The 14,437-nt window shown below is 37.9% G+C and overlaps 2 protein-coding genes across 2 annotated transcripts in view; one reads left to right on the forward strand and one right to left on the reverse strand.

Annotated features, from left to right (window-relative positions):
- Positions 1–1,711: 1,711 nt before the first annotated feature.
- Positions 1,712–2,574, reverse strand: LOC105398127 (peptidyl-prolyl cis-trans isomerase-like 1). The gene is made up of 2 exons (XM_011570184.3): positions 2,385–2,574; positions 1,712–2,252 (listed from the first exon to the last, which is right to left on the reverse strand). Exons 1-2 carry the CDS (start codon positions 2,453–2,455, stop codon positions 1,808–1,810), a joined length of 516 nt encoding a protein of 171 aa, XP_011568486.1. The 5' UTR covers positions 2,456–2,574; the 3' UTR covers positions 1,712–1,807.
- Positions 2,575–4,040: 1,466 nt separating this feature from the next.
- LOC105398116 (rho GTPase-activating protein 1) overlaps positions 4,041–14,437 on the forward strand; it is a 37,495-nt gene continuing 27,098 nt past the window's right edge. The window contains exons 1-2 of the mRNA XM_048632603.1: positions 4,041–4,388; positions 4,473–4,589. Of these exons, the coding sequence (XP_048488560.1) occupies positions 4,340–4,388; positions 4,473–4,589 (166 nt within the window). The 5' untranslated portion in view covers positions 4,041–4,339. The remainder of the gene's footprint in view (positions 4,389–4,472; positions 4,590–14,437) is intronic.

Here is a 14,437-nt window from a genome sequence, read left to right on the forward strand (position 1 = left end):
GGAATAGCTGGACGATGCCCACCATCGCTTGGGTGAACGGGGTACCTGGATGTGGGAAGACAACCTGGGTGGTAAATAACTTCGATGTGAGCAAAGACACCATTATCACCACGACAACTGAGGCGGCCGTCGATATACGAAACAGGCTAGCGCATAGGATCGGGGACATGGTTAGAACTAGGGTACGTACGATGGCATCAGTCCTAGTAAACGGCTTTAGAGAACATGTCGGATGCCAACGCCTGATAATTGACGAGGCCCTGATGAACCATTTCGGGGCAATCGTAATTGCCGCCCGCCTGTCCCGTGCCAGTGATATTGCTCTAATCGGAGACATCAACCAGCTACCGTACATAGACAGAGAGAACCTATTCGAACTAAGGTACAGTCGCCCAACACTGGTAGCAAACATCACCCAGGAGCTGTTGTGCTCATACAGAAACCCCATGGATGTTGCATACGCCCTAAGAGAAGTATACTCAGGCATATACGCAGCCACAGCGCGTATCCAATCCCTGCAGCTGAAAAGGTTTACAGACGCAGCAATTCCAAAATCCCAAACCAACACTCTATTCCTGACGCATACACAGGAAGAAAAAGAGACCCTGACCAGCCAAGGGTTTGGAGAAGGAACGGGATCACGCGTCTTAACCATACACGAAGCACAGGGATTGACGTACGAATCCGTCATTATCATAAAAAAAACAAAAGATAAAATAAAGTTGCACGATAGCATACCTCACGCAGTAGTGGCGCTGTCGAGGCACACCTCCGCCTGCACCTACTATGCGGATGACACCGAGGACGCTATCGGCAACCTCGCTAAAACGGCAATAACAGCACCGAAGAAACGGATCCTCGAGTACAACCTAAAGATGGCAATAAAAAATCGGGACAAAGAGGTCGTTGCCCAGCAATCAAGGCTTTTGGCAACGCAAAATGGAGCGGAATAGGAGAATTTTGATTTTAATTTTATATTGACGGCCAAACCGTATTGCATGTATTTTATAGTTTTGTTATGTATAGTATATAGCATGTATTGTATAGTTTTGATATGTAGGTATTGTATAGTATATCATGAATTAATATTATCTGTATAAGAACTAACCAATAAAATTAAGATAGTTTTAAGAACACTGTCACACATTAACACCAGGCAAAACAACAGCGATGACAAAAGGAGTGTGTGGCCACTGACAGGCGTCTGTTAAGTTCTCTGAAGACAGCTGACACTGGCCCTACCCTTCAAATGTTTGTTGCCATTATAATTGTAAGTGTGACTGTGTGAAACAAAGAAAAAAAAAAAAGAAAAAAAAAAAAAAAAAAAAAAACAAGAAATGCACAACTGGGGGTTTTTAGTCGGTTAAAGGCCGACACTACCTGGGTCCCCTTCCCAGGTGTCTGTGTAGATTTTCCTCCAGGAGTGCAAAAAAAAAATAATATTATTAATAATATATAGGTATATATATATAAAAGATAAAATATATATATTATAAGCTTCCACATTGAGTAGTGAGTAGTTAAAAGATGAAGATAAAAAACAACCAAACTCTCACAATATATTGATCTCTCAAAAAGGCACGGACATAAAGTCTGTGGAGTGATAATAAAATCTTAAAAAAAAAAAAAAAAAAAAAAAAAAAGGTCAGAAAATCAATGATTCCTTTTATAATTGTGGGCAACTATGTTTAACATAAAATGAGAGTCCAGCTGGCATTCATTATTATTATTATCATACACACTAGATATGTTTAATGCAGAACTTTACCACAATTTCACATGACAAATACTTCACTATACATTAATACTATTTAGGTATGTAGGCTTTTACAATTCGAATGTCATCAACTGGGGTGTCATTTCTATCGCACTCCACTAGCCCAATGCGCTTTACAATGTTCATTCCACTCTGAACTCGGCCAAATATTGTATGCTTTCCATCAAGCCACTGAGTGGGAGCTAGAGTTATAAAGAATTGTGAGCCATTAGTATCCGGGCCAGCATTGGCCATAGACAACACACCAGCACCTGTATGCTTCAGGTCATTACTGATCTCATCATCAAAGTATGTACCATATATTGACTGGCCTCCTTTCCCTGTCCCACTTGGGTCACCACCCTGTATCATGAAGTCACGTATAATTCTGTGGAACTTGGTGTTATTGTAGTAACCTCGTCTAGTTAGTTCCATGAAGTTCCTGCATGTTATTGGTGCGTGCTTCCAGTACATCTCGACGGAGATCACACCCATCCTGAAGCAAACATGATAACATTACATTAGAATATTAATAAATAGTGAACGCTATAAGCATCGAAAATAACATACGCCCGGCTCCCATTGTGTATCCCGACAATTTTTAATAGGTTATTTTTTAAATTCTTACGTGGTCTCGATAACAGCTACGGGTGGCTGCCATGACTTATCAGGTATTCCAGCGTTCGTATAGCCCAGCATATTATCGGCAAGGATATCGCAGCACACAAAATAGAAATATTTTCAAATTAAATTATTTTTATGGTAGTAAACAACAACTGCAACCAGAAATTTACAATTTGACATTGACATTGACAGCTTGTGATTCTCTTTGGCTTGTGGTGCTCTGTGATGTTGTGTTGGTCATAGACAACAAGTTTACATATGACATACTGGAAGTCACTCAAAGACAAGGAACCATGGAAGTAATAATACAACAGGAATGCGCACTCACCAAAATGATGCAAACAAAAATAGACCTAACGTATTCACCTTAAGATTTATATTTGAAGTGAAATAGGCCGCGAGCCGATAGAGAGGGTTACCACAGAGCCCTTCCTCTCTTTCTAACAATTGCCAGGATTCAGTTGTGTAAACTTTAGTAGATTTTGTACGAAGAGAGCTATGCAAAAAATATATTAAATTAACTCATAGACTACTGTATATCATATCATTTTCAAAAACAAATTTATAATAAATCATTATAAACATGTAATTTTAATTAAATATTTGGTATTTGTATGAATAATAATTTCATAAAAAATATTGGTAGTTTTTCTAAATACTTTACGACAAGACCGAAGTTGTCAAGATGACGGATGACGTTTATACTGTTGTGAGAGACGTTATGGTTAGGGTGACCATTCATTCGTACTTTTGAATCACTTTCCATTAATTAGGACTTGTTTCATTCAACTTTTTGTTTTATTTTATACCTAAGTATTATTAGGTATTATTGTGACTGTTATCTTATAAGGCTGGTAAAGAGTTATGAGCTGTTGATTTTTTTGGTGATAGATATGAGTATTATAAGATAATTTATCAAGCTTAAAACCGGCGGAAGCACTTAAGTTGAGATTATTTTTTTTGAAATCTTATGATTTTCATCAACTAGACTTTACTAGACTATGTAAATGGAACACCCACAGAGTAAACACGTTTTAGGTACATAGTTGCGTTTAATGTTAACCTGTTTTGACAATCTATACAAATTTTACCTTCACCCCATTTGTTTACTCAATTGTCATATCACCAAAATACATTCGTACCTACATTGCAATCGAATTATTCGAATAATAGGTGACTTTGAGACCATCGACACCTATTCGCGATATGATAGATTAGAAGTGATGTCTCATGAATTACCTAAAATTATGGTCACCAAAAATAGTAAGAGATGGAGGGCTCCGTGCTGACTATCTCTGTCGGCTCGTTTTTTTGGTGCAGTGCGCATTCCTGTTGTATTATTACTTCCATGCAAGGAACATAATGAGGCAGCATTGAGGCAGTAATAATTAAAGAGAAGGTGTTACACCTTCTCTTATATTTTCATAATGATTCTGTAAAAAAATCTTACAATCTCCATCATGGAACATAAGTAAGTAGGTATTTGAGTCTAGCTAGAAGATTTCCATGCACTTGTTTTGTAACATTAATTGAACTTCCCTTCTACAAAATGGCTACAAATCTATAATGGCTCGTTATTATTTTGAGTGCCCACAACTCGAGCATGTTAATCTGTTAAACTAGTATATACTATGCTATGGCCGTGTCCTTGTCAAGTTGTCATATTTTCATAGTCTATGGTCAAATACTAAACCTAAATAAAGTGAAACTGAATCGTAAACTGACGAAAAAAATCTAAAATTACCCTAAATCTCATCGAAAATAAATTGTTCGTCGCGGTAATATTTCCGTTACACTGCAGTAGATAATTTAAATATCTCATAATTTTATTATCTACCTTCCAATGCCAATAATTGCGAAATCTGTCGAGAAATAGAGAAGGTTATAACAACAATAAGTCACTTAACTGCGAGTTCAGTACGATTGGGAAGTAGGGCGAGCTGGTAGCTGGCAGTGAAGATGGACCCGGAACACCAACCAAAACTGAGCCCCGTGCGTGCATACCAAGGTACCTTTACTTGACCTTTTAAATCACTTTAGTTTTAACTATGTATGTTAGTACCTGGCTTCTAATGTTTATTTTTGTTGATAGCTCTTCACGGCATTAATCAAGATATTGAGGAGACATATCCAAGCCTCTCTGAGTACCATGACTATGAGCCAAGCCTGGAGTTTGATGACTCAGAGATCATACAGAGCAGTGGTCTAGGTAAGTTAAGAAACATTGATATTGAAAATGCAGATAGAAGTAGCAAAGCGATTTCCCTACTGTTAATTTTTCATTATATGTTGTAGCTGAGCATTGCAAAAGTTATTACAAATATGCCCCCAACAGTGGTTAAATACACTCCTGTTGGTGATCTCATTCACAGCTTATCAAATCTAATTGTTTGTTTACTTTGTAAATAGAATGATGCAAACTGATTTTATGTACCAAGTGTCAGGCTTTTGGATGTTTAAACAAAATGATAGGTGTTAATTTTGAAGTGGGCATGTGTGCTGTAGGGGAGTCAGGGTGTGGGGACAGACTATGGATGATTAAATAGGTTTTAAAAGTTCTTTGACTTAAAAAATATGTTATTTTAAGAATTAGCTTGGTCAGGGATTCTGAACTACTTTATCATTTACCTATTTCAAAATTTCTAAGTAACGGTGATAAATTGGAGACATTTATTTATTTATTTATTTATTAAAGATACACCAACAGCATACATATTATTACAGTTTTAAAATATACATCGAAAGAAGGTCTTACAATCTAATACGATATGCCAATTACAGGCGTATACAACATTTTAAAATCAACATACCTTAAATATTAATAATTAATAAAATTAAAATTTTATAACAAAATTAAAGTGTTAACTTAATAATAGAATTCAATTTTAAATGTGAACAAATATTGCAAATCCGTTATTTTAAATTAGGTACTAATATCATACTATAGTTATACTTAACTTAAACTGAAAATAGACATTCATACAGGGTGGAAAAAAATGGGCTATGGAGGCAAAGTACCTTGCAATTCAAATTGCTTTCTAAGATTGTTAAGAAATGACAAAAAATCTACAGGTATTAAATCATATTCTATCTATTTATTTATTTTTCAAAATAAAGGAATGTTTAATACAAATTTGCTGACTTGAAGATTTAAGGTACTTCCCCTATAAAATTAACTAATGTAAATTAACATAACTATAAAATTAATCTGAACTCATGTCTGCTTGTTTTGACTTGATATTATGGAAAGTAATGTACATCTACATTGTACGTTTTTACACAGATTCATGCAAACTTTATAAACTTTATAAATTATGGGTGAGACACATAACATCATTTACAGAATATTGTGGGTAGGTAGAAAAAAATATTTAAAAGGATATATCCCACGGTTAATGAGACCCTGATCGTATTTTCATTTGGCGGTATTATATCTTATAATAATGGGTCTTTTAGTACCCATTGTCCCACCATGGGAGTAACCAATAGTAGTCTTTGACTGCCAGCGCCACCACAGACCCTAAGCCACAGAGCTACTACAAACCCTAGCCAAATTGAAGAAAGTTTATGATTATGACCTAGTACTCTTGGTAGTTCATTTAAGCAATATCAGATGGCGCTGTTAATTATTTTCATCAGTAAACCATATTTCATAGGTGAATACCTCTACTATTATTAATGAAAAAATACATCCACAATCTAAGGATTTAAAAACTGTTCTATTCTTGAGGTATTACTTTTATAATTTCTTAGTATGACACCACATGGTTTACTGTAACAACTGTCATACTTATAATAATTATTTATCCATCTAATGGGCTTTTAATACCAAGCAAGACACCTTAATTGATGTATTTTATGATTTATAACATTTGTACAATATCTGCGGTGGCATTGTCATCTAGTCCCTTGTTTTATGTCTATGCACCTCATTACGAAATAGCCTCAGAAACTTTAGAAAGCAGGAATTAATATCGCGAATGTAAACATATAACCTATGAAACTTTTTAGTTCCAAGATATAACGCTAGAGGGTGCAGAGCACACGTTATATGAAAGGGTTGACTCATCACACGCGTTACTAGAATTAATTACTGCTGGCCTATGTTATAATATAATGTATCCATGTAAAATTATTTGGAGTTTTTTAGTCGATCTTGTTCGTGTTAATAGTTTATTGCTTCACTATACGGAACTTCACTGTACAGAATAATAACTAGACTATAAGTTAGCTCAATCATGGGCATGGGTGCTGTCACCGATTTTTGTTACTAAACGAAAATCAGGGTTTACAAACAAAAGCTATGCGCTCAAACATAACTTATGTTACGTAGTTCTTTGCGCTTTTGTATAAATAAGTAATTTACTTTCGTACGGTATTATTTTCATACATGTTATGAAAGCGTGCGTTAACATAACATAATAATAATTATCTTAACACTTAAATCCCACCGATTCCTTTAATTTCTGCCGATTTGGAAACTTCGAATTGCCGGAACTAATTGATGTCGAAATTAAATATGTACATTTAATCTCTACATGAATTCCTTCCTGCAACTGAGATCCGTTTCTGAATTCACCGAACTAGATCCACACACCACAAGTATTGAAACGTGAAAGATTTTTGGCGATCTCTTTTTTAAATATCAGCTCAGAGGGGGCTCAAGTTAATACGGATCGTATGTATACCTATACTTTTGTTAAATTATATTTTTTACATAGTGTAGAATAGAGTATACCATACATATACATGCTTCCACATTAAAAATAACTAATTTTATTCTCATTCTTACCATTTCAACGACGGTCCCGGAAGGTCCCGGGCTCGATCCCTGGCTGAGCCACAGATTTAATATTTGTACTCGGTCCTGGATGTTAATATGGCTATTTATGTGTGTAGTGACTATTGATGTAACGAATGTGTGTTTTTGAACATTCGCGAATGTGAATGCGAATATCTAATATCGACATTCGCGAATGCGAATATTTAGTTTGTGTTCAAATTAAGCGCCATTTGTATGGTATTGGTAGCAGTCTCGTACTGAACGAGGTACGTTCCGTTCTAGGTGCATTCCGAATCAGCCTAGCCAATACTAGTTACACTTTATTTAGCTCCGTAACTGTTACGACACATTACAACTGTGTGCGGGGTACGGTTTCTGAGCATAACACATAGCCCTCTCCCAAGAAGTGCCATAACACTGGGTCATCGGCCTTCCTCATCCAGCCACTACCGGCTACCCGCCTATAAGGTCGTCGGTCCAGCGGTCAGAAGGGCGTCCCACGCTGCGTTTACCTGTTCGTGGTCTCCACTTGAGAACTCGGCTACCCCAACGGTTGTCGGTTTTTCGGCAAATATGACCAGCCCACTGACACTTCAGTTTGCATATTTTGACAGCTATGTTGGTTTGTCGGTACGGTTTGAACCATACGTCATCACTGGCAGTACGCACTGGTTGAAGACCTTTGTCTTCAGGCTCTGATCGATGGCCGAGGAGTTAAAGAGCTTATTTATGTTTATTTTTTATGAAACTATTAACTATCTAAAGTTTCATTTCCCAAAGTAAATAAATAATACCAAATGATAAAGTAAAGACTGATAATCTGATTAAGTGGGTTACTTGCAATAAAAAGGTTATAAACGAATGGATTTAGATTTTGTGAACCTACCATTATTTTCAAATAGTTTTTTTTAATAACTAGCTGACCCGGCGATCTTCATACCGCCTCTTACCCTATCCTACCCTACACTACACTACCCTACACTGCCCTACACTACCCTACACTACCCTACACTACCCTACACTACCCTACACTATTCTACACTATTCTACACTACCGTACACTACCCTACACTACCCTACACTACCCTACACTACCCTACACTACCCTACACTACCCTACACTACCCTACACTACCCTACACTACCCTACACTACCCTACACTACCCTACACTACCCTACACTACCCTACACTACCCTACACTACCCTACACTACCCTACACTACCCTACCCTACACTACCCTACACTACCCTACACTACCCTACACTACCCTACACTACCCTACACTACCCTACACTACCCTACACTACCCTACACTACCCTACACTACCCTACACTACCCTACACTACCCTACACTACCCTACACTACCCTACACTACCCTACACTACCCTACACTACCCTACACTACCCTACACTACCCTACACTACCCTACACTACCCTACACTACCCTACACTACCCTACACTACCCTACACTACCCTACACTACCCTACACTACCCTACACTACCCTACACTACCCTACACTACCCTACACTACCCTACACTACCCTACACTACCCTACACTACCCTACACTACCCTACACTATCCTACACTACCTTACACTACCCTACACTACCCTACACTACCCTACACTACCCTACACTACCCTACACTATCCTACACTACCTTACACTACCCTACACTATCCTACACTACCCCACACTACACTACCCTACACAAAAAATGCGAATATTCGCGAATGCGAATGCGAATATTCGTTACATCACTAGTGAAGGCCGTAGATCTTAGATTATATGTCAGATGTTCAAATTACGGGATCTGCCCTGTTTGGTGTTGGATGGCCGTGTGTGAGATGTCCCCACATATTTAAACGATCATGATTTATCCTCACTACAGGGAACTAGAATTAGATCCGGCGATCCAGCCAAACTAAGTTACCTCGCATAGTTTGCCCACTTTTTCATAATTGTTCGTGTGTGTCCGCACAGGACGCAGAACGCACGTGTAGTAATAACCGGCCCAACTATGCGAGCTAACTTCGTTTGCGAGCGGTGGCCGATCGGGCAAAGGTCTATTCAAATACACGGGTTATTCGTTACCGCCGCGCGGCCTATCGGGCCCTGTAAGTCAAGGAGAGCTGCACAGATTTTTTATTTATTGCTTCTTCGGTTCCGGCCCATAGGACTAATCAAGTTATTCCACGGGAAATCTGTTACCGCGAAGATTGCGGCAAAGGCTAGTTTTATTCATAAATAAAAGTCTGTTGATTGATAACTTGTGTAAGCCGACTTGTTGCAGTTCTTATCTCTTCGGCCATGTTTAGTCGTTGTTAGCGTAGTCATTAGTGTTGGTGGTTGTGTTGTGTGGTACAAGGTACTTTCGCTACGAAGTCAAGTCGGCATGAAAGAAGTCCGATCTATATGTACTAGCTGTAGCTTCGCTTCACCTTAAAATGTTTTCCCGTGGATGACTCCCGAACTACCTACCCAATAACGTGCCATGGTGGTATTAAATTAAACGGAGCTATGCGACATGCCATTATATGACCTTAGGGGTTGATTTTCGCAAAATCCCGTCCTAGTCAGCACCTAAGTCCTAAAAGGAACCCCCATGCAAAATTTAGTAACCCTCTACTATTAAAACTATAGAAGTTTTATACAACCTTTGACATCGCTTTTTACCCCCTTAATAGTTTAATTTCGCAAAATCCCGTCTTAGTAGACACCTAAGTCCTAAAAGAAACCCCCATGCAAAATTTTGAAACATTACTATTAAAACAATAGAAGTTTCATACAAACTCTAACAAGCCTTTTTACTGCCTTAGGGGTTGAAGTTCGGTAAATCCCGTCTTAGTGAGCACATTAGTCTTAAAAGGAACCGCCATGCAAAATTTCAGACTCCTAGCACTTGTAGTTTCTGAGATTTCGTGATGAGCTTTTCGCTTTTATAGATAAGATTCTACGACTATATATAGAGAAGTATTTTTTTTTAATGTTACCAAAACCTCATTTTTTTAAATACCTATTATTTACCTGTATTCAGTTTTTACGTCTTAAGTAATGTGAAAGGGAATGTAGCAAACATTATCCCCTTCATTTTGAAAAAGAATAAATTCTCGGACATCTTGCACTAGTATCTTTAGAGCGAAGATTAAGGACGTAAGACCTACATGTAGAATTCTGAAAAACGAAAATAAAAAGAAATATATTACGCTAAGAAGATTGAAGCGGACGCAGAAACTGCAGTTCTGTAAAATACTTTCACTGCTGTTGGAGCGTTGACATTGACCATGGCGTATAACTATTTATATAGGTCAATAACACTACAGTAACCCGTGCGCGCGCAGTCTAGAAACCTACATTTGCAAAGACACTTTTTAACCCCCGACGGAGCGGTGGTATCCCAGTCGGGTAAGCGCCCGCTTCTCACGCAAGAGATGCGGGTTCGAATCCCGGCGCTGACATGTCCAAGCTTTGGAAGGCAGTTTAGGCCTTGACGAATGGAATCTTTGTGCATACATAAAGGTTCTTTTTGAGAGAGCCAGGTGCAGGTACTTACGACCCCACAGAGAATAGAATAGAATAGAACCCCGGAGAAAAGGAGGGGTGTTATAAGTTTAACGTGCCTCTACTGTATCTGTGCGACTGTGTATCTGTCTGTGTTAGAGCAGCTCCCAAACGGCTGAACCGATTTTCGATTTGTTTCTTTTGGGTGATGATACCTGGTAATAATGATAATAGTCCTTCTTAATCCTTCGATCCCTCGACTAAAAATATCTTATTCGCTACACCACCATAAAAATCGCCATTACATTAATAATTTTGATGCGCTATACAGGGGGATGAATTTATTAAGCTTACATCCGTTCATACGACTCTCACGAGTATTCACAGAAAATCATGTGAAATGCAAACCCGCAAATAGAAACATTAAACTTTGAACTGTCACCTCAACTAGCCCTGTCACCACACAGCCCACTGGGTCTGGATTAGTGTGCACCTTTAAATTGGTGTTCACTCACTGCTTAACATCCCAAGTGCATTGCACTGTGCCAGTAAACTTGACCCTTAGCACTAACAGCTGAAAGTTCAGTCTCGAACCTTGACTCACTTTGTAAGTTGCCGTGTTATGAATAGAACCGCTGGCAAGTTCAAATTGACATCTCCGTTTCAGGTCGCTTTGTTGAAATGCAATCCGGATGCATTTTGTAACCTCGTATTTTTACATGTTGATAGACGATTGATTTGCTGATTATGTTTATGTAATAGTTAGCTATGTCGTTCGTTCGTATATATAATGTTGTATCGGCATCGTATATATATCAAACTATGTAGATATATCGAGTATGTACTCGGTTAGATATCTCTTCTAGTCAAACCAAATTTTTGCAGCGCCCGAAATGTCCAGGGTTTTGAGTTTTTTCGTTCGTTACAAACACATACTTTCATAGGAACTTTTTTTTCCTTTTTGTAATATAGTTTTATTAAATAAGTGTCTTCTATATAATCAGCTATTATGGTAAGCACGATGTACCTATGATATCATTTTCAACTAACAGAAAATCGACGAATTTAATATGTCCCAAAAAACAAATAAGCCTTTTGCCACAATAACAGATTATTTGTTGAGTTCGATAAACATGTCAACATTTAAATGAGTACTTTTACAGAGATATCGTATTTATTTCAATATCAAGGCCAATAGTCAGTAAAAAAACAGGCTGTAGTCAGTAGAGTACAGTACATAAGGATTTTACATCACATACATAAGGATTTCATGCCACACAGCAAAAGGTCTATACTGTGTTCTAAACTATTTCTAAAAAAGAAAGAGGTCTTAATTCGCCCAAAAACTTGATCAGTATAAAGAATTTATATAGATTAACAAATCAAATACTCCTTGCATAGATATTGCTGTAAATAAGTACATACCACCTACACATCAACATAAAAATAAACAATACTTATGATGAAATGGTAAAGCAATCATTTTATTTAAACTGAAGTAATAACCTCTTCCACTAATAAATTACATACAAAAAACTTTTTAATTATCATAAAAGTTACTTTCACATGGAATAAAACTGATATGTTATTTTTTTAAAACAACCGATATGTTTACGAAATATTTTACTCTTTACGTTATTCCACAGGATTCATTTTGTCACCTTTCTGCTAGTCGAAAATGATATAAGTATTGTCTTTCCAATAAAACGCGGTAATAGACTACTGCCTCTTTCCAATAACCCCCATCTCCCCACTAAACAAACAAAATGGTCAGTAAATGCCGACTAAGCGGAGAATCTCTTAAGGCCCAATACACAGTGATCTATCATGGGCCGTGCTTTGCAATGCACAACAGTCAACACAGTAGGTCACGATCACTTGGTGTTTACACTCATTGCTGTCTGGTGAAACACTTGCAATGCACGTCCATTTATTTATTTACTACTTACAAGTATTACAGAATTGTGTACCATGAAGCTCCCATAGTCCAGCTAGTTTCAGTGATCGGAACTGATAATTCAAGTTAAACAACACATTGGCACGGTCACTCATTGGATGGGTCACCGTGCCGTTCAAGTTGTTGTTTTCTGGACGCTTCCGTGCTTCGGACTGAACGTTAAGCCGTGGGTCTCGGTGGCTGTTTCGGCAGCAGTCGTAAACCTTAGTCAGAGGCCTTCGCTGCTAAAAAAACAATCGGGTTGACCACTGACAACTTTCTCAGAACAAGCCTGTTCCATGGATCCACCAATCCGTACTAGGCCCTCGTGGTGGACTTAGGCCTAAAACCTAAAACCCTAAACTCTCTTCCTTCATTCCGAGACTCACAAAACAGTTTTTTCTTTAAAAGCTAATTTCTTATTTCAAGTTCTAGTCACACTTGCTCGCGAGTTAAGTATGTACGAGTATGTAGGTATAATTTTCGAAAATACTTTCGTATTTACCTAATCACTCCCGTGCAATACAATCGCACCATTCATCATAACCCGAAGGCACGTGTAAGGTCCAAGATATACCGTGCCCTCTAACCGGCTCAACTCACTGCACTCCGTCTGTAAAATATGAAAATAAATCCCTTTAAGCTCTTCATTTCCTCTTAATTTCACCAGACTGCATTCCCAGAAACGCATTCTGTATATTCCATGTGCCCTTGTGTCAGAGGTAAAATATTCTCATAAACACTCGTATTTCAATGTAATAAATACGTAGCGGATAAAAGTTTTAGGATAGTTTTAAAAGTTCACGGTATGTCTATTCATTGTGAGCAGCGAGCGCTGTGTTGACAAAACTATGCAGCTTATTATCTTGTAGCCTTCTGAACTAACTGGATATTCGCAACAATAACTGTAATTAGTCGTGTTTCGAGTACAAATGTAGTGCAAAATGCGACACGCGTCCCTACCCCTGACCCTGACCCCACGGGATGTGTTTCTGTTGTTCCGCTGTCAGTTGCTTCTCGAATCTCAATCCATAACCATCGCGATTTATAAAATAATCCATTATTGCCAATAACATTTCTTCTCTGTAATATCAACAAATACCTGCAGCTAGGGCAAGTGCAATCAATACTCTTAATTAACAAAGGAAGCTGGATTAATAAAATAAATTCTTTTGATTAGTACTTAATCAAGTCCATGTACGTGGAAAAAAAAACTAAGTCCGTCTCCCGCTCACCCCCACTTGAACTTGACATAGCTTCTATTTTTAAGCATAATATTATGAAATCGTTGGTTTACGGAACAGAAAGCATTCAACAGTTGGTTTGCCTAGACCGGCTGAGATCGTCCTTGCGTCTCTAACGAACCGAAACCCGTGTAAACTAATCCAATATTTTTGTTACGGTTATAGAATAAAGTGATGAAAAAAACTATCGGGGTGAAATTGTTTTGTTGTGTCCAGAAGCCTGCGCGCTGCCCCGCGGAGCGCCGCCGCGGTTAACACTCGTGTAAATAAATACTTTCCGCGTGCAATCAACCGTTATATTCATCTTTTAATATACGACTAGCCTTCGGCATTCGGCATAATTGATTTCTTTCATATTTAGCCATTTCAAATTCAATAGTGTACCGAAATATCTCGTAGAACGTGCTTGTGTGTGGGTACTTTGTCCGTCAATCTGGCCACATTACGAATTCAGTTGACGTACCAAGTGCATGCTGACATTTCAGTTTCAAATTACACACAATACCAACCTTATGATATTGATTATTGCTAAAAATATATCTCTGTAAAATTTATCGATTTTTACAAACCTAACTTAAATTAT

Source organism: Plutella xylostella, chromosome Z (genome assembly GCF_932276165.1).
Source record: "Plutella xylostella chromosome Z, ilPluXylo3.1, whole genome shotgun sequence".
Lineage (NCBI taxonomy): Eukaryota > Metazoa > Arthropoda > Insecta > Lepidoptera > Plutellidae > Plutella > Plutella xylostella.

What these genes read in the sequence shown, in the direction of transcription:
- LOC105398127 (XM_011570184.3), bottom strand. Translation starts at nt 2,455, where the DNA reads ATGCTGGGCTATACGAACGCTGGAATACCTGATAAGTCATGGCAGCCA. An exon ending in GTAGCTGTTATCGAGACCAC is followed by an intron (nt 2,253 to 2,384) that starts GTAAGAATTTAA and finishes TGTTTGCTTCAG; the next exon opens with GATGGGTGTGATCTCCGTCG.